At 42.9% G+C, this 27,529-nt stretch overlaps 1 protein-coding gene across 3 annotated transcripts in view; it reads right to left on the bottom strand.

Moving 5' to 3' along the window:
- Positions 1-26,282, bottom strand: part of dock10 (dedicator of cytokinesis 10) — an 88,167-nt gene extending 61,885 nt beyond the window's left edge. For all 3 annotated transcript variants that reach the window (XM_061682549.1, XM_061682550.1, XM_061682551.1), the window contains exons 1-9: positions 25,834-26,282; positions 9,323-9,442; positions 8,855-8,944; positions 6,883-6,965; positions 4,931-5,003; positions 4,555-4,689; positions 3,901-4,035; positions 3,639-3,825; positions 3,269-3,354 (exon numbers count right to left, since the gene is read on the bottom strand). In XM_061682549.1, the coding sequence (XP_061538533.1) occupies positions 3,269-3,354; positions 3,639-3,825; positions 3,901-4,035; positions 4,555-4,689; positions 4,931-5,003; positions 6,883-6,965; positions 8,855-8,944; positions 9,323-9,442; positions 25,834-25,992 (1,068 nt within the window). In that variant the 5' untranslated portion in view covers positions 25,993-26,282. The remainder of the gene's footprint in view (positions 1-3,268; positions 3,355-3,638; positions 3,826-3,900; positions 4,036-4,554; positions 4,690-4,930; positions 5,004-6,882; positions 6,966-8,854; positions 8,945-9,322; positions 9,443-25,833) is intronic.
- Positions 26,283-27,529: the final 1,247 nt, after the last annotated feature.

Raw genomic sequence — 27,529 nt, 5'->3', positions numbered from 1 at the left:
TGATAAAAATAATAACTTGAACCCTTTAGTCGATCATCAAATTGTTGGAAGACATCAATGAAGTATTAGGGCCACACTGAAATTTAAGAAGAGATAATACTGCAAGAAAAAAAGTCATAATGTTGGGAAAATAAAAAAACATTTTTAAACTATTTTATTTTATTTGGAATAAAGTCATAGTATTAAGCAAAACATTTTTATAGATGGTATTTTTATAAGACATGTTTAGTAAGGGGAATAATACAGTATGGTTATGAGAAAAAAGTTGCAACGTTATGTGAATCAAGTACCATTTTTCTAACAAAATGGTTGTAATATAATGAGAACAAAGTCAGAGTATAGTGGTCCCCTGCATACTTGCGGTTTGGCACCTGCGGATTCACCTATTCACAGATGTTTTTTTTCATCCATCCATCCATCCATCTTTCTGTCACGACATAGATCGACCGGTAAAGAGAGAGCTTTACCTTTCTTCACCACGACAGACTGATAGAGAGTCTGCATGACTGCAGATGCTGCACCGATCCGCCTGTCGATCTCCTGGACCATTCTTTCCTAACTCGTGAACAAGACCTTGATACTTGAACTACTCCACTTGGTGCAGGACTTCCCCGACCTGGAGAGGGCACTCCACCCTTTTCTGGTGCCTCAGATTTGGATTTTCATCCCATCCCGCATTCTGCTGTGAACTGCTTAAGCGAGTGTAGAAGGTCACGGCTTGATGAAGCCATCAGAACCACATTATCTGCGAAAAGCAGAGAAGCAATTCTGAGGCCACCAAACAGGACCCCCTCAACACCTCGGCTGTACCTTGAAATTCTGTCCATAAAGGTAATGAACAGAATTGTTGACAAAGGGTTGCTGGGGTTATTGGAAACGTATTTAACTTATTGACGGCAATGCGGATCAAACTCTGACACCGGTCATACAGGGACCGAACAGCCCATATGAAGGGGTCCGGTACCCCTTTTTTCCAGAGCACCCGCCACAGTACTCCCCGAGGGACATGGTCGAACGCCTTCTCCAGGTCCACAAAACACTTGTAGACTGGCTGGGGGAACTCCCATGCACCCTCGAGGACACTTCTGAGGGTGTAGAGCTGGTCCGCTGGTCCACAGCCAGGACAAACACCACACTGCTCCTCCTGAATCAGAGAATCGACTTCCAGATGGACCCTCCTCTCCAGAACCCCTGAATAGACCTTATCAGGGAGGCTGTTAATCCAGACGCAATGTCCCCGATGTCCACGTGATGTCGCAGAGGCGTGTCAACCAGAACAGCCCCACAACATCCATATCTTTAAGAATCTCAGGGTGGATCTCATCCATCCCCTGGGCCCTGTCACCTAGGAGCTTTTTAACCACCTCGGTGACTTCAAGCCCGGAGATAGGAGCACTTGCCTCGGAGCCCCCATACTCTGTTTCCTCCTGGGAAGGGGTGTCGGTAGAATTGAGGAGGTCTTTAAAGTTTTCGGCCCACCGACTCACAACGTCCAGAGTTTATGTCGGCAGCGCCCCATCCCCACTATACACAGTATTGATGGTGCACTGCTTCCCCTTCATGAGAGGCCTATAGGTGGACTAGAATTTCCTCGAAGCTGTCTGGAGGTCGCTCTCCATGGCCTCACCGAAGTTTTTTCCTCAGCGACCACAAAAGCCGTATTCCGCTTGGCTAGCCAGAACCCATCAGCTGCCTCCGCCGTCCCACAGGCCAAAAAGGCTCGATAGGGCTCTTTCCCTTACCGCTGGTGTCAACCAATGGGTTCGGGGATTTCCGCCACAACAGGTACCGACCACCTTACGACCACAGCTTCGGTTGGCCGCCTCAACAATGGAGGCACGGAAGATGGTCCACTCAGATTCAATGTTCGATGACATGACCACAAAGTCGATCATCGAACTGCGGCCTAGGGTGTCCTGGTGCCAAGTGCACAAATGGACACCATCATGTCTGAACATGGTGTTCGTTATGGACGATCCGTGAAGAGCACAGAAGTCCAACAACAGAACACTGTTCATGTTCTGATCGGGGGGGGGCAGTTATTCCCCATTTCGCCCTTTCAGGTCTCACTGTCATTGCCCACGTAAGTGGTGACGTCCCCCAGCAGAACGAGGGAGTCCACAGCAGGGGTGCTCTTCAGCACCCCCTCCAAGGACTCCAAGAAGGGTGGGTACTCTGAGCTGCTGTTTGCCGCATAGGCACAGACAACAGTCAGGACCCGGCTCCCCACCCAAAGGTGGAGGGAGGCTACCCTCTCATCCACTGGGGTGAACCTTAATGTACAGGCACCGAGCGGGACGACAATAAGTACGCCCACACCTGCTCATAGCCTCTCACCGTGGGCAACTCCAGATTCGAAGAGAAGACCTTTCGAGAAGACTGGTGCCAGAGCCCAAGCAGGGTGTTGAGACGAGCCCGACTATATCCAGTTGGAATTTCTCCACCTCGCACATCAGCTCGGGCTCTTTCCCTGCCAGAGAGGTGACGTTCCACGTCCCCAGAGCCAGCTTCTGCAGCTGAGCATTGGACTGCCAAGGGCCCCAACTTCGGCTGCCGCCCAGCTCAAACAGCATCCGACCCCCTTGGCCCCTCCTACATGGGAAGAGGGACACATGTTGTCTTTTTGGGCCCGGCCAGGCCACCAGGCGCTCGCCATTGTGCCCCAACCTCTGGGCCTGGCTCCAGAAGGGGACCCCGGTGAGCCATGTCGGGGCGAGGGAAAACGCGGTCCAATATTTGTACTTATCATAAGGGGTCATTCAGCGTGCTTAGTCTGGTCCCTCACCTCACAGAGGGCCTGTTTGCCATGGGTAAAAAGCAAAAAGCCTCACACAACAGCTTCTCAGATCATTGGGACGCTGGGTCCCTATTCCCCGTGAATAGCGGGGGTTCTGTGTACTGCATTATGAGAAAAAAATAGTAATGTTACACAAAAACATTTGCAAGTCACTATGTAATGGGAATATAGCTGTAGTATTAAGAAGAAAAGAAAAATTGTAATATAGGCACATTTTCAGGAAAAAAAGTTCAAATTACTTTAACATCATGATGAAACTAGTCTTTCTTCTCCTAACATTATTCATTATTTTATAATAATTGTATATCTAGTTTTTATTTTCAGTGAAGCCCTAATATTCCTCCATAGCTATCAATTCAAATTTCGAACAGAATACTACAATACAATATATTTTCGGTCCTAAAATGTCTCTTCTGGGCATGACAGAGACAAAACGAGTGCTATTGTCTGGGGGGAAAAAGAAGACTCAACCTTAGCTAGTTCAGGATTAATGCCGTTTTCCGTCGCAACTTCGTTCTCCTGCAAACAACCGTCGCTCAACGACATGTCGAACAGATCTGGAGGAATAACAAACAACACCTTGTGAAGCATTTTAATACTGTATAACAGCTCCAGCAGCACACTGACCAGAAAAAAAGTATATAAAACTAAGGAATCTATAAGACTGAATGTGGCACATCGGACTATAAAGCAGTCAAATGTCTGTTACAGATTAATTATGTACATGCAGCATTTCTTTCATGCTGAACATAATGATGTACGCTCACATCTTAATTTACAGGCTAAAAGAACCGTGACTCATGAGGGCTGAGAGTAAGACATCAGTATTTATAATTCTAACCCTGGCGATGGTCGGACAGGTCCAGACTTTTGCGGTCCGGAGTCGGGCCATCGTGCGGCGTGATCTGCAAGATGCGCGTCAAGGTGCTAATCCACTCCTCCATGTCCTGTTCACTCTCCGCGGCCAGCACGAAGTATGTGACCTCATTCATCTTCAGCTCAAAGGCGTACTTCCTCAAGCGGTTATTCTATGTGGATCATTTGGTGATATGTCATACATACCCATCACATTATTGATCAAATTAGTAAGGTTTGGAGCATACCTGCACCACACCAGTACATGAATCGAGGAAGATGCACCCTTTAGGTTCCTTGGAGATCTTCTCGTCTTTGTAGAAGTTCATGATGTAGGAGTTGTCCGTCAACTGGGTCAACTGAAAATATCTCCTCTTGAATGACTGTGCAATGACAAGCAATTTCTATCAATTACATGTCAGAAGGATCTAAATCAGAAATACAAGTGTTTTTGGATTATAGCTTGTTTTATTTTTATAGTTTAAACTATTAATACAGTGGTGCCTTGAACTAAGAGCTTAATTTGTTCTGTGACCACGCTTGTCAATCAAAACACGTATCTCAAAGCATCTTTCCCATCTGAAATCAACCGAAATACCATTAATCCATCCCAGACTCCCCGAAAACTGAACAGAAATGTTGGTAATAATGGGTTTTTTTCTGAAAAAATGCATCCTACAAAATTGTGTGGACTCCCATATATTTTAATTTTTTTATTTAATTCGATGTTAATGCTCAGATTAAAATAAATAACTAAATAAATAAATACAAATATTTACCAGTTACTCTTTACTTGAGTAGTTTTTTTCACGGAGTACTAATAGGAAGGCAACAACTGCTTGACAGGGATGCTTGACAACAAAAAGATGAAAAAAACGTGTTTGCAAAGTGTGTGTCCTCACCCGCACAGTGATGCTATTGTTGACGGTGCTGTTAAAGTTGCCCTTGTAAAGCCAGCCCGACCTAAAGACACCGATTCCTCCCCCTCCTCCGCCTCCCCCTCCTCCACCTTTGGATGAGGACAGGGAGGTGGTGTCCTGCAAAAGACAAACACGCCCACACATAAAGTACAACCTCTCATTCTGGAGATCGATAGAAGAGAAGGAGACATCCTCGACTGGGCAATTTGTCAAATGATGGGCGTAAACGATGAGCTCACTGATCCATCGGAGTATATTTTACCAGCTTCACAGCTTCAGGATAAACTGATTTGAGCATCATAAGGCCAGGATGTTTCTACCACTTTAATGCATTAACTCTGAAAAGGCCATTACCAACCTCATCCTTGTCCATGTCTTCATAGTCAATCTCAAAAGAATGAGATGGCAGCTTCTCTGCTTTGTATAATTTCCTAGAACAGGGAAAGGAGACAATATTGAGGAGGATGTGGAATTCTGATGATAAAAGTATGCAAAGAGATTATTCAGTTAATCCTCTATGAGTGACTCTGGCTCCACAGAGTCAACAATAGATAAGCCCTCCTCTGTTGGCTTGCTATGTGTGTGAGGATGAAATGTCTAGCAGACTTGCAACTCATAGCACCACTGCCGGAAAGACACTTTGCTAAAGGTCACATGGCGGTAAAAGCTGTCGAAAATAACCGCTGCAGTCGGAACAATTGTGGCGATTGCGGACTGACACAGGAATGTTTCCTGATTGGCAGATGGACGTTGCTACAGTCAAAATTTAGCAGTAACCACCACATGCATACAGTAGCTACATATTCCTGCTGTCCAATGGTTTACACTCCATTTCATTTAGCTCGAAAAGGATATTGTGTGTTTGATTCAATGCTGTGCTTGCACAGCTGTATATTTTTTCTATACATTTTTGCTTTTTGTCCACACAGTTTGTTTTAGCTTCCTGAATACTGTTTTTTGTTTTGTTTTGCTTTTTTGTTGTAAAGCTGACTTAGTGAAGACTGTAGTAACAAAGTAGTTTTCCCCCCAAATGGTCATAAAAGATCATAATGAACAATCGCTCAATTGTTGCCATCATTTATTTTGCTTGTTTCCTTTCTATGACACCAGTGTATGTGTTTATTTTGTTGTTTTGGGGGGGGGGGGGGGGGGATTTTTACTTATTCTATCATTATCTATTCCCAATCAATATTTTTTTGTCGATTCACCATTGTCGCTATTGCGCCTTTTCCAGGAATTTCTTACCCTGTAGTCTAATTTGACTAAAATAGCCTTGAGGTTTGGGGTTATTATACATGGTATCTGCAGGTCTGACGAAGTCACATTTAAAACTATTTCTAGCCTATTTCAAAGGCCACTTCATTCAAATTAAAGACCCCCTCAGTCATTAAATCATAGGAGTGACATATAGACTGTATGTATGGGCTTAATATTACATCACAAAACCTTAAGTGATATAATATTTTTGAGACACCATCCATCCATTTTCCATACCGCTTATCCTCACTAGGGTCCCGAGTGTGTGGAGCCTATCCCAGGTGACTCTGGGCGAGAGGCGGGGTACACCCTGAACTGGTCACCACCCAATCGCAGATTTTTGAGACACTATATATAAATATGAAAACACTTGATTATAGCTTGCATGTGCCGGAATTTATCAGTGAAACTTCCTTAATCTAACTTGTCTATACTAAACAAAATTACAGATTTACTTAATTATATACATATATTAAAAAAAAAAAAAAAAAAAAATCAACTGGTTCAATACCACTGGAAAACAATGTGGCATTTGTATGACCTTTTAAGATCCAGTGTATTTTTAAACATATTCTTTTGAAGATTTTTTAGACTTTCTAAAGCGCTGCAGACATACTGGTTACAGCACCTACTGTTGCTTTGGCATGCACTTTAAAGGCCTGAGATTTAACTATATTTGATATGGAGAGATTTTTTTTTTTTTTTTTTTTTTTTTTAACCCATTAGTGTGGACAGATTGATGGCTTTGGTTCTGGCAATAAACTTACTAAAGGCATTAACATCTGTCTTAATCTGCTTTAAATCCACTTCCGGTTAGTTCAGAGGTCATGTGAACCGACAGTGTAACCCTTGGGATAGGAGGAGGACATTTTTGTGGTTTGAATCACTGGACTGTTTTGGATCAGTCCCATCTCAGAACCAACAGCCTTATACCAATGAAACATTTCTTTGTCCTTCCACTCTGTGCCTCCTTTTTTCACTCAACACCCATGGTCACCTTGTTCTGCATCATCGCCTAATGACATTTCAGGTTAATGTTCACTGCGTTATTACCTTGGCAGGAGGCGGTAGTCTCCAGCATAGTCGTCATACTTGAACTGAACCACGTTCAAATCTGAGTTGTAATACTTGCAGGCCTGGTGGAGAGGAAGGAGATGAAGTAGAATTCATAGGAATTTCTTAACCTGATGCAGATGAAATGTATACATATGTACAGGTTACGCCGTCAACCGATAAGGACCAAGCCCTGCTGCAAATAGTGAATCCCGCCTTAACATTTTCACATTTTCCTATATTAATAATTTAAACCGTAAATGTACCACAAACTATGATCACAAAACACTTTTTAGAATGCAACTTAGAATATTACCCTTAAAAATAAATTGCTTACAAATGTTATGATGTCACACCAAACGTGTTAAAATGCTGGGATGTAATTTGTGAATAGCGAATCCCGAATAAGGAAGGTGCAACTGAGTCTTATTACAGCTACTAATATCTTGTTACTGTATTAAATTACAAGGGGTACTCAGTTTATGATGGGGTTCTGTTACTACTAAGGTTTGAACATATTAGTCGACTAGTCCAATTTACAACTCGGCATCGACATTTAACGCTCGAAGTCAACTAATCACGTTTTTTTTTTTTTGGGGGGGGGGGGGGGGGCAACGTGTCTTATAATAAGCCAATGTAAAGAGGACTTTTGACTTGCCCATCTGCTGCCGTCGTCAAACTATAACTTGAAAATTTGCAGTCAACAAAGCGTCACAGTCTTGATACATCTGCGCAGGTCAGAGAGTACAAAAATAAGCTGCATTTAGCCTCGCTAGCTTCCTCTATTCTGATTGACACTAGTCTTGAAAGAGGCATACCAGCAATACCTTGTGACTGGCAACGAGGAACGATGGCAACGGCGCAAAGTGAAACTCCATCTTTGTAGCCATATTGTTATGTCTAATAATGCACAGACAACCACTGTGCGCTCACAAGAACTTTTTTTTATCATACAAGTGGTTTCATACTACACACACCAAATTCGTAACACTTATCGCCTTACGACACTGACGTCAGTGTTTATGGCTGTATAGATGCTGCAATGCTACTATGTGCAAATATTTTACCAAAACTCATACCAGTAGCAAGTCTATTCTCAAATAAAATAAAAAACATAAGTGAAAGAGAAACAGTGAAACTATGAAACGCCTAACTTTTTGGTGCCTGCCTACAATGTCCTATCTTACAACACACTATGCTATGGACCACAAGACTCGCCATTTTTTAATAGAAACGTGCACAGGACTCCCACTAACAACTTCAATTAGCGTAATGGTGAGTTGTAATTTTAAACATTTGTTTTTATTTGTTTGTATGCCTGTTTGTTGAAATATGTCTTTACATGAAACTGGTCCATGCAAAAAGGGTTGGGGACTGCCATACATCCATCCATCCATTTGCCGGACCACTTATCCTCACTAGGGTTGCGGGCGGGCTGGAGCCTATCCTAGCTATCTTCGGGGGAGAGGCGGGATCAGAATCAGAATCCGAACTGGTCACATTTTTGGGATGTGGGAGGAAACCGGCGTACCCGGAGAAAACCCACGCAGGCACGTGGAGAACATGCAAACGGCACACAGGCGGGGCCAGGATTGGAACCCCGGTCCTCAGAGGCACATGTGCTAACCAGTCGTCCACCGTGCCGCCTCGTTGCCATACAGTACTGAAAAAATAACATCATCATCGACTTTCATTTTACTGTGGTCGACGACAAAAACGCTAAATCGCTAGTTGCTCAACCACGAGTTATTATACCAGCCAGAAAAACTGGACGAGCCACGACATGCTGGAGAGATTACGTCTCTCGGCTGGGCTGGGAACGCCTCGGGATCCCCTCGGAAGAGCTGGATGAAGTGGCTGGGGAGAGGGAAGTCTGGATGAAGTGGCTGGGGAGAGGGAAGTCTGGGCTTCCCTGGTAAAGCTAACTTCAGATAAGCGGAAGAAAATGGATGGAAGGAAAATAGCATCTGACCTGTCTGACCAGCAGACATTCCACCTGGAGCTCTGCGCCCTCAGGAACAGCTGACCTGAGAGTGCGTCTCTCTTGGGGCACTGTGGATACCTGCAGGGATAAGAGGAGAGTAAAGCGAAACATTACCATGGCAACATCTTTGTGAAGAGGATGCACAAGATGAGCAAACTTTTCTTGAAACATTCTTCACATTTAGATTCATGACCATAATCCACCAGTAGAAAATAAATTAATGATTATAAAGTAAATGATTATAAGATGCAGTTAATTTCTGCTTCCTTGCATATGAACACTTCGTCAAACATATTCCCAGTCTCTTCAAATGAATGTTTGTGCCTGCATGTTCTACAAGGGAATTCCCTATGTTCTCTGAAATCTAGTCATCTGAGTTGGCAAAGATCCTTCTGCTCTGACTGGATTAACCACACACATACACACACACACACACACACAGGCACGTACACTTACTGTGAAATCATTGTCAGGAAACAGCAGCAGCTCTCTTAGAGGGTCTTGCTTGAGCTCTGCTCCCAGTTCTGAGATGACAGCCTCATAGTCGAGTGGATCAATCAGCTTGGGCTTTTCTTGCTGCCAAACACACAACAAAAAAGAAATTAAATATGTGTAGAGCCTTGATGCGATGTAAAAAAAAATGGATGGCGGAAACCCACAAACATTTTGTTATGCTTGCGGAAGAACTCCAGAGAAGTACAGTAGCTTCAATGGACACTTCATTAGGTACACCTGTAAAATCTATATAATAAACACTAATGAAAAGAAGTCAATACAGTGGAGTGGAGATTGTATTTTTTATTAATATATTTTCTAATATATACAGTGGTACCTTGACTTTCGAGCAGAGGTGGGAAGGAATGCACTTCATATCCTGTTACATTTACTCAAGTAACATTTTGAATAAATTACACTTGTGAGTGTAGTTTGAATGAACCATACTTTTTACTTTTACTTGAGTATTTATGAAGTATCGATACTTTTACTCCGTTACAATGATTGACATGCCGCTCGCTACTTTACTTGACTATCCATTAGTAAGTGCGCAATCGGTTTTTAGACTTTATATAGCATAGAGAGCCGTTGCTCCAATCCAAAGTGATCACTAGTGTCATTTTACTCCAATTCACCAATCAGACGGCACAAGGCAGTGACATGACCGCACACAAACCCTTTGTGGGCCAATTAAAGTAACACATTTTAGGGGGAAAAACAGCCGCGTGAGTGTTTACTTTACAGACTGAAAACAACAGCTTTGTCATCCAGCTCTTAAATTTTGATTGCTCAAACTTAGATATTTCAGCACACTTCTAACTTGAGAAAACACCTTGCGGTAAGTTGCAGATGTTTCTCTCTCTCACACGTACACACAGACACACACACACACACACACACACGCACACACAATCAATAAGTCTGGTCAGCAAACAGCTTCTTCATTCAGTCATTTAAGTGAATAAAGCAAATATTGTTTCTGTACGGCTTAATGCATGTGCTCTTGGTTTTTGGACAGTTTAAAATTGAACCAGTGGCAGGTATGTGTGGATTCCCATATATTATTATGTTTAAATTTTATTTGACTTTCATGCTATGATTTTTTGTTTATTTTTTTTAAGCAGGAAGTTACTCATGAGTTACTCTTGAGGACTTTCTTACTCTTACTCAACAAAGATTTGGAGGACTACTTTTTACTTTTATTTGAGTCATATTATTCTAAAGTAACAGTACTCTTACTTGAGTACGATATTTGGCTACTTTACCCACCACTGCTTACGAGTGACCCGACCTACGGGTTTTTCGAGATACGAGCTGTCACTTGGCTGACCATAGATGGTTGAAGCAAACTCAACTCAACTCACTTCCCAACAAGCAGAAATTTGACAGGTAGTGAACAATTAGAATAAGAGGCTTCAATCTGTTCACTGCCAGTCCCAGTTAAAATCTACTCTCAAACTAAAAAATAATTTAAAAAAAATGCATAAAGTTGACTTCGGAAAGTCTGCTAGCTTAATGCTAACACACAATTGAAAATGCCTTAGGCTAACGAATAGCATCGATGTTGCAGCATTATAACCCTTTAAGCAAAGGATATGTGATCACAAATAGTGCAGCAACACATGTACACAATATAATTATACTCACAGGCATATTATCTATCCTCTGCTAAAATCAACTCACATTACTGCAGCTTATCTAGTCAGTTAGTGTGTGTTCTCTTCGTGTGTGTCTGCATCATAATAGTGTCGTTTCGTTCAGAAGAACGGACCTTCTTAGTGAACAAACCGAACTGAATCAGTTTATGAAATGATTCGTTCTTTTACCTTGGTCGCCGTCGTGAGGCAAGCGAGTCGGCTGGGAACGGAAACGGAACTACTGAAGCGTTCTGTCACTCACTTCTGAATCTTCGGCGAATGACCACTGAGCAGCCAGCATACAGGAGGGGGCGGGACTTCATTTAAAGTACTACCATATGATCTGCAATTCACCAGGGTTGTCACTCACTTCGGCAAATGACCAATGAGCAGCCAGCGTCAGGCAGCGCCGTGCAGGTGGGAGAGGGATTTAAGTGAACTGAGTGATTCGTTCAGTGAACTGGTATATTGAGGAACTGAAGAGTGACTCGTTCGTTTGTGATCCGCGAAGGAGTGATGTACTAGTACGATGAGTGATTCGTTTGCGCAAGGAACGGCGTACTACGCAGTGAACATACTCATGAGTGATTTTAATCGCAAGTCCTGACGTCCTCGCGGGGATAGCTTTCACTAGCAGCCGTTTCTTCAAGCTAACGGCTAATGTTGAGTCAGTCAATCACATGAAAACAAGCACACATATTTAAAATAAATGTAAATTAATAATAAATGGATATACATACACATATATAACATTTCCTATGTGTCTCTAATGCGATTATTAAAGCCTTTTTTATTTAATAATAATAATAATAATAATAATAATACATTAAACTTATAAAGCACTTCACAAAACACTCAAAGATGCTTTCCACTAATCAGATGACAATAACAGTAAGGTGAGTGAGCAGGAAGCTCGGCTGGCGGGGGCTGATGCCAGCGATGCTGTCCACCGCAGTGGAATCCAGAACAGTCACGCCGGCCGGCGAGAGCCTAGCTGGACATTCAGGGGACGCGGAAGGATATTCGGTAGCTGAGCTCGCTGCACGCATGTTTATGAGTCACAACCAAAGCTTGCTGAGGGAGAGATAGGTAGGTGATAATTTAGCTTAAATTAACAATTTATTATTATTATTATTGTTTTAATCTTGCTGCCTTTCCTAGTTTACAATACGTGACAACAACGCATAGTCCTTCGGTGAGCGTGTTGAGTGAACGTGAACCTCAGGGATGGATCATGAACTGAATGAGGAAGGACTTGAATGACTTTATGAAAAAGAACTGACCAATTTGGTGAACAGATATTTTTAAAGAACTGATTCGAATGCGCCCGCGACCCTAGTGAGGAGAAGCGGCTCAGAAAATGGATGGATGGATGGATGATTCGAATGATTCAGTACACTCAAAAGAACTGCCGTACCTATCACTATATCATAATGGTGGCCAACGAACGCACACCAGAGGGAGGACAATGTGGGGCTGGAATGGATTAATAGCATTTCCTTTCATCCCAAAGTGGAAAGATGATCTGAGATACAAGCATGGTCACGGAACAAACTATATTCAAATAACCGCTGTATATTATTTATTTGTTTAATCTCAGGCGGCACGGTGGTTAGAGCGTCAGTCTCATAGGTCTGAGGACCCGGGTTCAATCCCCGGCCCCGCCTGTGTGGAGTTTGCATGTTCTCCCCGTGCCTGCGTGGGTTTTCTCCAGGCACTCCGGTTTCCTCCCACATCCCCAAAACATGCATGAATTGGAGACTCTAAATTGCCCGTAGGTGTGAATGTGAGTGCGAATGGTTGTTTGTTTCTATGTGCCCTGCGATTGGCTGGCAACCAGTTCAGGGTGTACCCCGCCTCCTGCCCGATGACAGCTGGGATAGGCTCCAGCACGCCCGCGACCCAAGTGAGGAGAAGCGGCTTGGAAAATGGATGGATGGATGTTTAATCTCATTTTATTTTGTTTCAATATTAGTGTTGTTCCCACCTCGAGGGTCACAAGGTTACAAGTGATTGTCCTGTGTTCCAGCCATGAGATCCACACTGCCACATAACCAGGTGCCTGGTTGTTATGCCATCACAAAACATTAAGTAGGACTTTCATTTCCTCAGTTGGCCGAAGAATAGCGCAACACATCTTTACTTGTAATATGTCACATATTTTCTCAAGTCATTATCTTAATATGAAATCAACATGATGATTATTTGTTTTTATTTTGCAATGGTGTAGAAGTGCACTACAGGTGTTTATATTATTTTGCCCCTCTCATGTTGGTAATTAGATAATCAAAATATTTTAGAATGTTTTCAAATTAATGCACTGCAGTTCTATGCAACTGCAAACTCCAACCACAACAATAAACATATTGTTGAATTAATGCCCAATCTGGACATTTTTAGCTTCGTAAAAGTAGAATTTTAGTCTATGTTGTAGCATCTGTATGTAACTGGGACTTGATCAAATGGTGGGGCATTTTGCAATGTCTGATGTGAATGCAGCCTCAGTGACAATGTAGGGTCTTAATGTGGAAACCGTAAATTATCCATAGGCACGACCCAATCTGAACATTCTGGAGGAAAAGTCATGATCTCAACATTTCCAGTATAGTGCTATGACATCATTAGGACCTAAAAACAGCATGCAGGAAGTACTCGAGTGGCTATTACTGAAGGCAGGCTGGGGCACACCCCAAAGCACTTGATGACACTGGGCTGAAAGAAGATTGCTGCGCTGTACCTAATCTACCCATGATATGGTTGGAATTTCCTTGTTATTCAAGAATACATTACACTTGTGCACAACAACCACTGTGACGCAAAATGTGTCTCCGAATATAAACTAAGAATGACTGCCACAGATACTTTCAACCATCTTGCATTTCTTCGTTCCCCCTTTTTTCATTCCACATTCACCCACCAGCCACAACATCAGCTCCACTTGCACAAATACCAACAAAAGTGCTGTATCTAAAAATGTCCCTTTACAAAGATAATAATGTTGCTTTCCGTGACACACTCCACGATACGTCTTTATCATTGTGGTTGGGGCGCAATGTACTGCAATAGAAATACTGTTAAACTACAACCACAATGTATCCCACCAGATACTTCCTGAATTTCTCCCCTACATTTGTGGTCTCGAATATTGCTGGACTGGGCAGATACCGGAAAACTCTGAAGTTGTGTCCGCAATAATGCCACTAGACATAAATGCAAGGCTGTTAACATTAACAATCTTCTCGAGTTTCTCACCTACTTTAGTGATCTATAATATTGCTGGACCAGTCCAGCACTGGAAAATGCTCAAGTTGTATGAGCAAAAGTGAAACTATGACACTATGTTCCCGGCGGCCACGGCAGCCCCACACTGAAAAAAAGCAACCTAGAGAATTTACCCGATAAATTTAGAGTAACAATTTTCAGCCACTTTAATTGGGTTTAATTGGGCCGAGTTAGGCGGTACGGTGAATGACTGGTTAGCACATCTGCCTCACAGTTCTGAGGACCGGGATTCAAATCCCGGCCTCGCCTGTGTGGAGTTTGCATGTTCTCCCCATTCCTGCGTGGGTTTTCTCCGGGTATTCTGGTTTCCTCCCACATCCCGAAAACATGCGTGGTTGGTTAATTGTAGACTCTAACTTGCCCGTAGGTGTGAATGCGAGTGCGAATGGTTGTTTGTTTATATGTGCCCTCCGACCGACTGGCGACCAGTTCAGGGTGTACCCTGCCTCTCGCCCGAATATAGCTGGGATAAGGCTACAGCACGTCCGCGACCCGAGTGAGGAGAAACGGTACAGAAAATGGATGGATGAATGGGCTGAGTTGAGGGGGGGGGCTATTATACGTTGTGTTCCTCAGTATCGGTGTTCTCTAGTAGGATATTTATTTCACTGATGAAGTTCTGGCGACTTTGCCAGTATCACGTCTTTCAAAGCAAGTGCAATGCCAAATGACTTATAGAAATACTCAACTGGCCAATCAGCAAGATGCCTTCGCATACATCTAGTACATTATAGTGAGCATTGGACGACAAATCGTTGTTTTCCATACCATCCAAAGAAATGGTTTTACGAAATGAAATGCACATATTGATTGCTAACCTTACCTGACACACTCATAATACAAGAAGGAAAAAATCTTAAGTAATGAGCAACGCTTAGCTAAACTTGTTTTACCATCCATCCATCCATTTTCTACCGCTTATCCAAGGTCGGGTCGATCTCCCGTTCCATTCTTCCCTCACTCGTGAACAAGACCCCAAGATAATTGAACTCCTCCACTTGGGGAAGGATCTCATCCCCAAACTGAGAGGGCACACAACCCTTTTCCGATTGAGGACTATGGTCTCAGATTTGGAGGTGCTGATTCTCATCCCAGCCCTTCACAATCTGCTGCGAACCGCTCCAGTGAGAGTTGGAGATCACGGCTCGATGAAGCCAACAGAACCACATCATCTGTAAAAAGCAAAGATGCAATTCTGAGGCCACCAAACCGGATCCCCTCTACGCCTCGGCTGCGTCGATAAATTCTGTCCATAAAAGTTATGAACAGAATCGGTGACAAAGGGCGGAGTCCAATCCTCACCGGAAACGAGTCCGACTTACTGCCGGCAATGCGAACCAATCTCTGAAACTGGTCGTACAGGGACTGAACAGCCCGTATCAGGGGGTTCGGTACCTGATACGACCGAACTTCTCGACCTCACACACCAGCTCGGGCTCCTTCCCTGCCAGAGAGGTGACATTCCACGCTCTTAGAGCTAGCTTCTGTAGGCGGGGACCCTTATGCTTGAACAGGGTGTTCGTTATGGACAATCCGTGATGAGCACACAAGTCCAATAACAGAACACCAGTCTGGTTCTGATCAGGAGGGGCCGTTCCTCCCAGTCACGCCCTTCCAGGTCTCACTGTAATTGCCCATGTGAGGATTGAAGTCCCCCAGCAGAACGATGCAGTCCAAGGACTTTAAAAAGGGTGGGTACTCTGAAATGCTGTTTGGTGCATCACACAAACAGTGAGGATCCGTCCCCCCACCCGAAGGTGAAGAGAGGCTCCCCTCTTTTCCACTAGGGTGAACTCCAATGTACAAGTGCCGAGATGGGGAGGCAATAAGTATACCCTCACCTGCTTGGTGCCTCTCACAGTGGCCAACTCCAGAGTGGAAGAGAGTCCAACCCCTCTCAAGAGGACTGGTACCAGAGCCGAAGTTGTGCGTGGAGGTGAGCCCGACTTTATCTAGTTGGAACTTCTCGACCTCGCACACCAGCTCGGACTCCTTCCCTGCCTGACGTTCCATATCCCTAGAGCGAGCTTCTTTAGCCAGTGATCGGATTGCCAAGGTCCCTGCCTTTGGCCACCGCCCAGCTCACATTGCACCTGACCCCTATGGCCCCTCCCACAGGCGGTGAGCCCATGGGAAGGGGGACCCACATTACCCTTTCGGGCTGTGGCCGGCCGGGCCTCATGGGTGCGGGCCCGGCCACCAGGCACTCGCTTTCGAGCCCCACGTCCAGGCCTGGCTCCAGAGGGGGCCCCCGGTGACCCGCGTCCAGGCAAGGGAAACCTCAATCCATGAACATCTTTCGTCATAGTCTTTTTGCCGTGCTTTGTCTGGTCCCTCACCTAGGACCTGTTTGCCATGGGTGACCCTACCAGGGGCGTGAAGCCCCAGACAACTTAGCTCCTAGGATCACTGGGACACACAAAAACCCCTCCACCATGAAAAGGTGACGGGTTCCAGGAGGGGTTGTTTTACCATATAGTGCATTTTTCTTTTGTCGGTTGGTTGCTTTTGTGCTGATTCGCTAACTAACAACCAATCAGAGTGATCAATTGAAAAGTAAAAATTCTGGAGAAGGACAGGAACACCTCATGATCCCAAGAATACCACCTACTACATCCAACATGGTTTATTAATGATGAGACTGCTGACAGAAGTAACTGAAAGGTGAATTGTGAGGTGTCAAAGTCAGTCAAATGCTACTGAACCAACAGGACAGTGGTTTTGTCATTATCCAAATCCACTATATACAACACACATTGGATGACATTCACCAAAACATTTACAAAATAGAAATAAAGATGTGTAATATTATATGAGTCATACAAAATAGTCATGCAACATGTGTTCAAGAGATTATAGACCGTTGCTTCTGTAATTCACAAAAAAAGAAGACCACAGCCGAACGAGGGCTGGTGGAGACTGTAGCCAGGAAGTCAAAGGAAGCAGAAGAAGCCTCTAGTTTGTTTGACATGTGTACAGTGCTGACTGGATTTCTACCTTAATGGTCCTAACAGGCCTATAGGCACCAAGAAAATCTACAGTGTAAGTTCATTCAAGGTGACTTCAGTATCCCGATTGTTAAACTTAATGTTCATTGGCAGGATCAAAAATCAATAGGCTGCTTTTAGCTGTCTGCATGTTTTTTTTAGTCTGGCCCATCGTTTTTCATCCAGCATTCATCTGAATTCTACAATTGTTCAATATTACAAGTGCAGTCTACCCATTGAAGCTGAATGTATTCATTTTAACATAAAGTGGCAGCTTTTGTTACCATACACTGCTTTGTAATCAGGAGCACAGTGTCTCTTTTGTTACCATGACAATCACAGATTGCCTACTACAATATTGGAGGACCAAGTTATGTCAGCATTAGCATTGCTCGAGCGTCACACACAAAAAAAGCATCAGAAATTGTTCATGTATTGACTTAAATTGCTACTGTGATTATATATATATCACAGTAGCTATAAAGTATATTCCAGTGCAGAACTGCATGTGAACAAATTCATTCTTTCTGATATTTTAATTAAAAATTAATTCAAAAAAAATAAAAATCTGCCAAACAGCCATGTTTTGGTTGACTCAAAGATGAACGCTTGTATGACAAAAGTTTTTTTTTCTTTTTTAAGGATTTAAGAAGACCAAGCCATAACAAAAAAAAACATTTTAATTCTTCCAAAAAGACTGCCTTCGAGTTTTGGTATATATAATTGTCCAAAGAGCACTTCATGCAAACAATTTGAGCCTTGGAAGTGCTCCTTTTCATGTATTTTGTGAGCCATGTATTATGTGCCATGTAAATTACTGAAGTACAAAATTGTGAAGATGCCTATTATGTACACATCAGTAATATCCACACAACTGAATTTGCCTATCATCTTTAGCCCTTTAGCTGCTCATTACTGACAGAAAAGGGCTCAACGCACTCTAAACACTTGAAAAAGAAGAGGAACTGAACTACTCAGTCCGATCATCACGGTAATCAACAGACATTAAATATTTACAAATGGTACAATGGTTAGCAGCCGCCTTGTCAGACAGTACTAGAAATACAAAAAAAAAAGCATATAAAATGCAGATAGCGAGGAATAAATTATTAAATACATACAATACTCAACCTGGTGAAATCCGACCTCATGCGTTTACTCTTGAATTTCTTTCTTAGGGTGATCTTGCTCCTGAAGCTCATCGTGAATGAGAAATAATTGAAATGCTACAAATAAAACTTAAAAAAGGAAAAATGTACAACTCAACGAGACAAACACATATCGCAGCACATATGCCTTATCATAAGCAGAACTAGTACCACGCTGTGTGACAACGCACGTGGATGTAGAGGAAGTTGTTAAGTTACACACACACGCACGCACGCTCACACACACACGCACACACACACACAGAATTCCCCGGCAAATGAGATTTCAACGAAAGTGTTTGACAAACCTTATCAATAAGCTCAAGTGTATCCACAATGTGAAAACTTAAAAAGGTAAATCTGCACTACAAGAAAGGAAATCTGCAAAGTAAGACTTATTCAGGTGGGTATGAATATGTTCAGCACAGTATGAGCAGTCATAATGTGATTTCTGCACACACAGACTGCACTTCCCCTGATAAAACCTCAGAGCAGAACAATATTGAGAGGAAACAACCTCTGAAGATGGCTTAGAACAGTTGATATGTTACATGAGGTGCAGACAACAGTTTTGGTGCAAGGCTGTGTTTTGAAAGGGGTGACAGTCGCATAATATTTAGGGTTGTTTTCTTTAAGCGAAAAAAGTTTGACTATATTTTTGTGTAAAATCAAGACAATGAGCCAGAACAAAAAGTTGTTGTGTATTAAGACAAAAATACAGATCCCCAGAAGTCGTACATTTAGGAGTTCAACCAAAACTATATACATGACAACACTTGAGAAACGAGAGCGGCTGTGATTGCCGTGGATGTACAAAATATTTGCCACGGCAGTAACAGGAAGATGAGAAACCGTAGTAAAACAGGGTGCACGTAACTAAACCTGACAGTACATAATAGGGCCCAACACAATTTGGAGGTGGTTCGTAGTGGTACAGGAAGAATCTGAGAGAATCTGTCACATGCCACCTACAACTCTTCTAAAGCTAAGCCATGCATTTAATTTACCTACAATGCCTGCCATTGCATACCTGTTTATGCTTAATGTTCAACGAGTGAGTGAGTGAGTGTAAGACAGACAGACAGAGAGACAGGCAGACAGACAAACAGAGAGACAGACAAACAGAGAGAGAGAGAGAAAGAGAGAGAGAGCAGTTTAGTATGTGAATAACGGCCTGTTTTGCATGTTTTGACACAAGAGATGGTTTAATGAATTAGTTGTTGAAAGAAAAATATTATCATCAAACATTTATTGAGCGGGTGTATGTGACTATGTGACCCCCTGCGCTGACCACTCTGATGGTCCACAAACATGCACCAAAGCTACCCGGCGTTCACATTTCATCTGTAAAAAGCCTTAACAGAACGTGACAAATGTGAGGGAGCCTATCACAACGTGACGTGTTGGGAGCGAACACGTGTTTTTTTGTTTTTTTTTATATTTGGCCTTTTTTTCTATTTTTATTTTATTTTTTGTGATGCTACCACAGAGGTGTACCAAAGATAACCATAGAACCAGAAAAAAACTTATACTGTACATGTTATACGTTTTTGTCCAGGCTACTTAGTACAACACTGTGTGGCTAAAGCGATAATTGGCTAGTATTTTTAATAAAATAAAAATGTATGCACACCGAAAGCTATGTTTTGGTGAAAAAAAAACTTAGCAGACTAGATGTTCCACTGTATAGGGCCAGAAAGTTTAACAGCAGTAGCTTAAATTTTGTGTGGTGGTACTTTGATGGAATTGTAAGGCCTACAGTATATATTTATGTCTACACGTCTGAATTTTGTAAAGATGACCAAGCAAAAGGACAAATTGGAGGTCTTGCAAGTCTGCCAGGAGAAGAAATCCATCTTAATGTTCCGTCCAAACATAATGAATATTAATTTGACGTTCTACACCTGGAACAGATCTCCTTCATGACTATTGAATGGCCGTATCCTCCCTCTTCTTCCACTCATTCCAGATGCTTTATCTAACTCTTTGCTTCCTCTGTCTTGTCCTCGTCAAACTTCTTACTTTGATTCCTTTCTTGTCTTTTCAACAATCCCTTGCTCGCACCCTATTAACCTTTCAATGTCTGCTGGACCTTCTGTGGTTCTCCCCCCACACTTAACAGGCATGAGGCAGACTGAGGTTGCTGTTGATAAAGTACAGCTGTGAGGAGGTCACAAATACAGCACTACACTGGCCAGCTCGCAGCTCAGGGATTCTGCACAGAGTAACTGGGAAACGAGAGGAGCATTTTGAATGTTGCAGAATACATCAACACTAAGAATTCAGATAGACAGCCAAGAATGGAAACATTGGAGAGGAACCAAATGCATATTCCTGGTGGTCTGTATCATTGTCAAGCAAATTTATTATTGCCCTGCTAAGGGAAGGATGTGTGAGGAGACGTGTCCCAAGCTAAAAAGCGAAGGTACACAAGATGGATGGGGAGAGTGTAGAGGAAGTCAAGAGACACGAGCCATCTGCTTTACATCATTACAATGAAGCTCATGAAAAAATTATCGAACACCATACTTTTTCAACTTAAGTGTTTCCTTCAGTTACAAAACATGAAACGTATATCCATCCATCCATTTTCTATGCCACTTATCCTGTTCAGAGTTGTAGAAAGCTTGAGCTTGTCCTGACTTTGGGCGAAAGGCAGACTACACCCTGGACTCGTCGCCAGTCAATCACAGGGCAGAAATGTATTCAAATGTTTTAAGTTGCAAACAGAGTTTGGATGATTCTTAACACTCAAATCAGTCATCACGAAGCTTTTTTTTGTTTTGTTTTTCAAAATAACACTCAATGAAAGGTACGAGACGGTAAGGTGATGATTGGTAGCGCATCAAGTGTTTCAATTTAATTTCACATTTGATATGATGGCAAACTCAAAAAATAAGATTTAACACAAACATAAGCTACCAAAATACTGCAACATGATACCCTTTAAACATTATTTGATTTGGCATGTTCATTGAAGCTTCTGCTGGACTTTGGTGTTCCTCAGGGTTTAGTGATGAAACCACTGTCTTTTCAGCAGATGAAGCCTGAAAATTGTGTTAAAAGTTTCCATGCTACAACTTTTTTTTTTTTTTACTTTACTTTTTTTTTTTTTTTAAAACAATCTTTGATGCCCTTTTATCAGGTTCGCAAGATAATTTTGGATGGAAATGTCCAGGATGCCCTTTTCAAGCTACTCAAGCTGGTCTTAAACGCATGGCACATGAACCGGACGGATTTCTTGTTAATATTCAATATGTAATGTTCAATATGCTCAACCACTGGATCGCTTTCTCCTGAAGTTGAATAAGCAGTATGACTGTGGGAGTTATGCACACATCGAACGTGTATTGCCTTCATTCGTGCCACACGTACCAGAGACAAGGAGGGGCTTCCCCTGGTGTATTATTAGGAATCCCAGTCGTATTCTAGGCAGAACACGTCCTGTTGCGATGTGATTTGTCGCGGAAGGAGCAAGCTACGGAGATGTAACGAGATGACCATTCAAAATATGTTTCACATTTGTACAAAATAAAAACAAATAAGTTTATTCTGGTTAGGTTTAGGGCTTGGGTTGGGTTTAGGGTGGGCTCCAATGGGTTAGGGGTAGAATTAGTGTGGGTTATGGATAGTGTGATTCATAGTAACGCCGTCACACTTAAGTCACATACTTCTTTTTCTGTCAGGAAGCAGTAGGGCATGTTTTATCGGGATATAGAAGCCAATCATATTCATGCAGCACGTGTCCTGCAGCCAGTAATATTGGAGTGGGGCGTGTCGTGCCTAGAACACAAGTGGGATTCCTAATAATGCTCCCCTGGTAGGTACCAACACCATTTCTTATGTGCGTGTGAACGAGAGAGAGAGACTGAGTGAGTGACTGTTTATAATTTGTGGCTAATGCTATTGCTACTTTCGGCCACAGTAAAGTAGGTTACAACTGACAGCTGTAAACAAGTAACATATTTTCACGACCATAAGGTGCACTTAAAAGTCGTAAATTTTCTCCAAAATGGAAAGAAGCGCCTTATCATGTGGCGCACCTTATGTTGAAAATCTATCAATGTTGTTGTTTGATGAGCGCTCCGCTTGACTGACTGGGAGCATTTCCTCCCGACACGCTGCTTATACAGAGGAAAAGTGGACGTGGCTGAGGACAGCATGCGGACGTAAAGGGAGAAGGGTGCGCCTGAAGGAGGAAGCGAAAGGCACGCCCCCAGTAGGTATATAGCACCGGTCAAGCCAGCCTCCACTCGTAAAGTAGCAATCAAGCCAGCCGCCCCTAATTTTGTTCATACGAGGCTTTACGGTAATAAGTCGCCAAGCTAGCGCATGTTTTACCATGCCTGCGCCCAATAATACGGTGCGCCTTATGTATGTGTTAAATACATAAATAGACCCCATAACTGAGACTGTGCCTCTTAATACAGTGCGTCCTGTGGTCGTGAAAATACGGTACTTACCAAATAGGTTAGTTTGTGAATGGTGAGTTGTGAATAGGTGGAGATTCACTGTACAGTATAGAGTATGTCAATTGTTTTAGCTTTTAGCATTATTTGCATTTCTTTCTGTGCAACCTAACCTCAGCTATTTGGTGAAAAACTTGCCAGTTCGTGGCTATCTGTGTATTTTTGCGCTCTTCCTACAACGTCCAAAGATCAGAATCAGAATCATCTATATTTGCCAAGTATGTCAAAAACACACAAGGAATTTGTCTCCGGTAGTTGGAGCCTCTCTAGTACGACAATAGACAGTCAATTGACAGAATACTTTTGAGACATAAAGACATAAAAAACACAGTCACTGACCAATAAAAGGTTACCAGTAATGTGGTAATGCCAGTCCAATTGTTGTCTTTTTTTTTTATTTTTTTTTTTATAAACGTCAAAGTGCTGGCTAATTAAAAAGTAGTAACTGGGAATTCTTACGGTTTCTAAAGGGGACATACACACCAGTGTCCTCACACTTTTGGTGTATTTATTTTTGTGACCTCTGTATGTTGGAGAGGAGCTAAATTTACCGTGTGTTGTTAGTGGAAGTAACAGGGAGTCTTTGCTGCATGTGTATGTTTTTGCTATGCTGAGTGGATATTAAAAAGCTCAAGAGTACACACTTGCATTGTTTTCAAAGGTAAATCATCTGCAAACCATTTATTTTAGGGTAATGTTGTTAAATGAGTTTTAAACACATATACATATTTAAGTGTTTTGGGATTATATTTTGGGATTTGGGATTTAAACAATTAATATAGGCAATTATAAACAATTTGGGGGCTGGTGTCAATTACTTGCAGATTTTGCTATTCACGGCAGTTCTTGGCCCTAACCCCTGTGAAGAAGGGAGTTCACTGTATTGTGTAAATAGTTCACACTGGGAAGCGCTGTAAAAATGCTGTGTCAGTGTGCTACTTTCTAGTACAGCCCAGTCACGAAAGGCTACGGTACAACTCACGTAAAAGCCAAGATTTGGAAGTATACATAAACTCCAGCTTACCATAGAGACCAGAGAGGGGACCGAAGATATGAAAAGTTTATGGTGGGAAAGAAAGAAACAAGGGGGGAAACAGAGGAAATGACTCTAAAAATCCCACTGTGCCAAAACGTGAACATTTTTCCACTGGACTTGCAGAAACCTGGGTCTTGCTTGGGGTGAAAAGCAAATCAGACCAACACTGTTGGTTCTAGAGAGCTACCTCACAGATGGCTGACATACAGCATTGTACTGGAAAGTTGTTTAGGAAGAATCAACTTTATGTAATCCAATCACTGATTACTAGACCAACTTGCTCCTGCATGCATTTATTTATTTATTGATTCAGTTAAATCATCTTCTCTCCATATGTCGGGAAAGCAAAACGTTTTCCCACAGAAACTAAATTCCTAATGTATGACCCCATCCTCCACCTCTATTCTCCTCCCTCCTCATTTCCGTCCTCGCCATTATACCTCTCAGCTGTAAGGGGCCACCACCGAGCTGGGAGATGTACAGTTAAAAACAATAACACAAGCGAGAATTAAAATACAGTAATCCCTCGTTTATTGTGGCGGTTCTGACTACAATCCACAAAGCAGTGTCCATTTATTTGATCATTTATATATATTTTAAAGCGTTATGGCGTTATACTCTTGTTAACCTCTCCCATACTCTTCTAAACACTTCCTATTTGGGCTGGGGCTAGCTAATACTTGAATAGGGGTGCAAGGAATACTCGTGTATTTCAAGGACTTGAAGGACAAAAAAATGCTTGAGGATTTTTTTTCTGCCTCGGGGGATGCGCTTATTTAACTCATTCACTGCCTGCCCGCTCAGTTTGATACTATTCGTACATACAGTAGCTGCCTGTTACTGGCAGGAAAGAGTTAATTGTGAAGCTCGACAAAGCAAACGCATGACGACAACGTGCTTTCGTCAACAATGCGAGGAGCACATATTTGATTCAAGGAGTGGGAAAATGGTAAAAATGCATTATTAGTCTTGTCTACCGCATGAAAACACAACAAAGAAGTAGATGGCGATGACGTCAGAGAAGATAAATACAGAAAAAAATTACAAAAGTCCATTTCAGACTGAGCAGAAAGGTGAACACCATTTTGCTCCTATCAACCACAGAGCAATGACGGCAAATGACTTGTTACACTTCCATATTCGGATTTGTACAGCACTGCGGTGATCGTGTGCGTCTTTGAACCATACACTATTTAGTGGCTTATAAGTTTGTATTGTGCTCATTTGTCACGCTGCTGTGTTTACTGCCTTTTTTCGTGACTATTGTCGCCAATTTTTGATGTCCGTTACGTACCTAACGACGATGTAGTAGCTGAGACTTTAAATGTGTGTAGCTTTAAACGGCATGGCCTAGCCTGTTGAGTGACATGGGAGTCAGCAAATGAAAATGTAGAGTTGGCTGGCTGTTAACTGGCTAATCTGTTGGACATTCTGCGTGTGGAGTGCCTGGGCATCAGTTGTGGCCATACAGCTAGTGTATGACTGTGCTTGTAACGTGTTTATTGTGTTACTATGTATTAAAAAAAAAAAATTTGAAAGTGCACTACCGGCTGTGTCAATCCTTGACTACCTGTAGGAGTATTACAATTCGGTCTTACTATTGGTGGTAAACTACAGTATAATAAATTAGCTAACGTTTACTCTACTATACACCCGCAGTTCTTCCAATTCTGCTTTGCAGTAGGCACATTGCACCTTATCTTTTTTTTAAGTAAAATTATCTCAAACATTTTCTGCATTTTACGCATCCATTACTCACGCTTATTGTTGTGTGACCCATAATATGACGAGGGACGACTGTACACATTGTAAAAATGGATCCAGACAATGATGATATTACATACATAAACACCACGACTGCTCCACCCACACATGCATTAGACACTAGGCAGAGGTGCATCAGTGCTGGTTACCATGACAATGATGGTCAGAGGTGAGCTTGCAGTGGCATAGCCTTCCAGGGTGGGTGTTGCAGCATCCATTGCTGTTTGGTCCTGCCGTGAACACATGTGACCGCAGTCTACCCCACCCACTGAGCGTAGAAGTAGGACCACACTGGCAGAACAGCCCATAATAATCCTTTGTCGATGACACCAAGCGGTGAGCAAGTGTCACCTGCTCGCTTGTCAACAGAGTTGTTGTGTTGTAGTTGAGTCGGATCGCAGCCGCTGGTCCAGCCAGTGGTGCTGAGCCCTGTTCAAGCCCTGTCAAGTACGGGAGGCTCCATCTCTGACTAAGCCGTCTGCAACATTTCCCTTTACAACCTTCCACCGCTGTCCTGCTCCAGATTCTGGTTCTTCCTGTGACTATGACTGAGAATACACACCGCCAGCCTTCGCGTCATCTCTCCCTCTCCTTCTGCATCTACCGCTCTCTCGCCCTCTCTCATTCTCTCTCTCTCTCGCTCTCTCTCACACACATACACAAACACACACGCACACACACAGGGTGCATCTGTGTATGGTCCAGCCCAGCCCAGCTCACCCTGACAAATGGCAGAATGCAGTAAGCGTCAGATGACCAGAAGCAGCTGCTACAGTACATACAAACCAATATCAATTTTCCTCGCTGTCACTCTGCTGCACTTTCTTTGATTATTCTCCCTCCCAATCACACCACTCCTTCAGTTCCCCCGACTGTGCTTTTGCAGAAACCACTGGTGGTGCCGCAGTGATGACACCACGCCCTTTTGCTGCAGACTGAGCTTTTTTAAAAAATGTGCATAGATTAGACTTAGTGGTGAGTTTCTTCCTGTGACACATAAAGCTTACCCACTGTGCTCCAGACGAAAGGCTGGCAACATGAACAGTATGTGAGCCACTGGGGAGCTTGTTGCAGAGTAGTGAGCGACAGAGCAGAAAGAGGAGGGAAATAGGGAGTGGGCGGCTTTACATCTGAAGTATGCAGCATGTGGCCAACTGAGTGCACACAACTGTCCTGCTGTCTAATACTGTAACATGCACTCTCTAATTATTGTTCCTTCTACAATAAATTAGGTGTTAGTCTTATTTGTCATGTACTTTTTGACTGTATGAAGGTCAGACAGTGTTTTTGTAGAAATACAGTGGAACCTCTCGTTATGAACTTAATTCGGTGACTCAGTTCATGAACCGAAACATTCGCAAACTAAGATAATGTTTCACATTCAAATAAATGGAAATGCAATACATCCATGAAAGGCCCGGAACTAAGTTATTTTCCCCTTGTTTTTATCTGTTTGTAGCAATGCTGTGCAATATGAATAACATTTTATATATCCATCCATCTTTTACCGCTTATCCAAGGTCGGGTCGCGGGGGCAGTAGCTTTAGCAGGGACGCCCAGACTTCCCTTTCCCCAGCCACTTCATCCATCTCTTCCTGGGGGATACCGAGGCGTTCCCAGGCCAGCCGAGAGACGTAGTCTCTCTAGCATGTCCTGGGTCGTCCCCCGGGTCTCCTCCCGGTGGGACGTGCCCGGAACACCTCACCGGGGAGGTGTCCGGGAGGCATCCGAATCAGATGCCCCAGCCACCTCATCTGGCTCCTCTCGATGTGAAGGAGCAACGGCTCTACTCTGAGATCCTCCCGGATAACCGAGCTTCTCACCCTATCTCTCAGGGAGAGCCCG

Source organism: Phycodurus eques, chromosome 7 (assembly GCF_024500275.1).
Source record: "Phycodurus eques isolate BA_2022a chromosome 7, UOR_Pequ_1.1, whole genome shotgun sequence".
NCBI classification, from domain to species: Eukaryota; Metazoa; Chordata; class Actinopteri; order Syngnathiformes; family Syngnathidae; genus Phycodurus; species Phycodurus eques.
The sequence above is the reverse complement of the archived record's forward strand: the minus strand, read 5'-3'. Positions and strand labels throughout refer to the sequence as shown.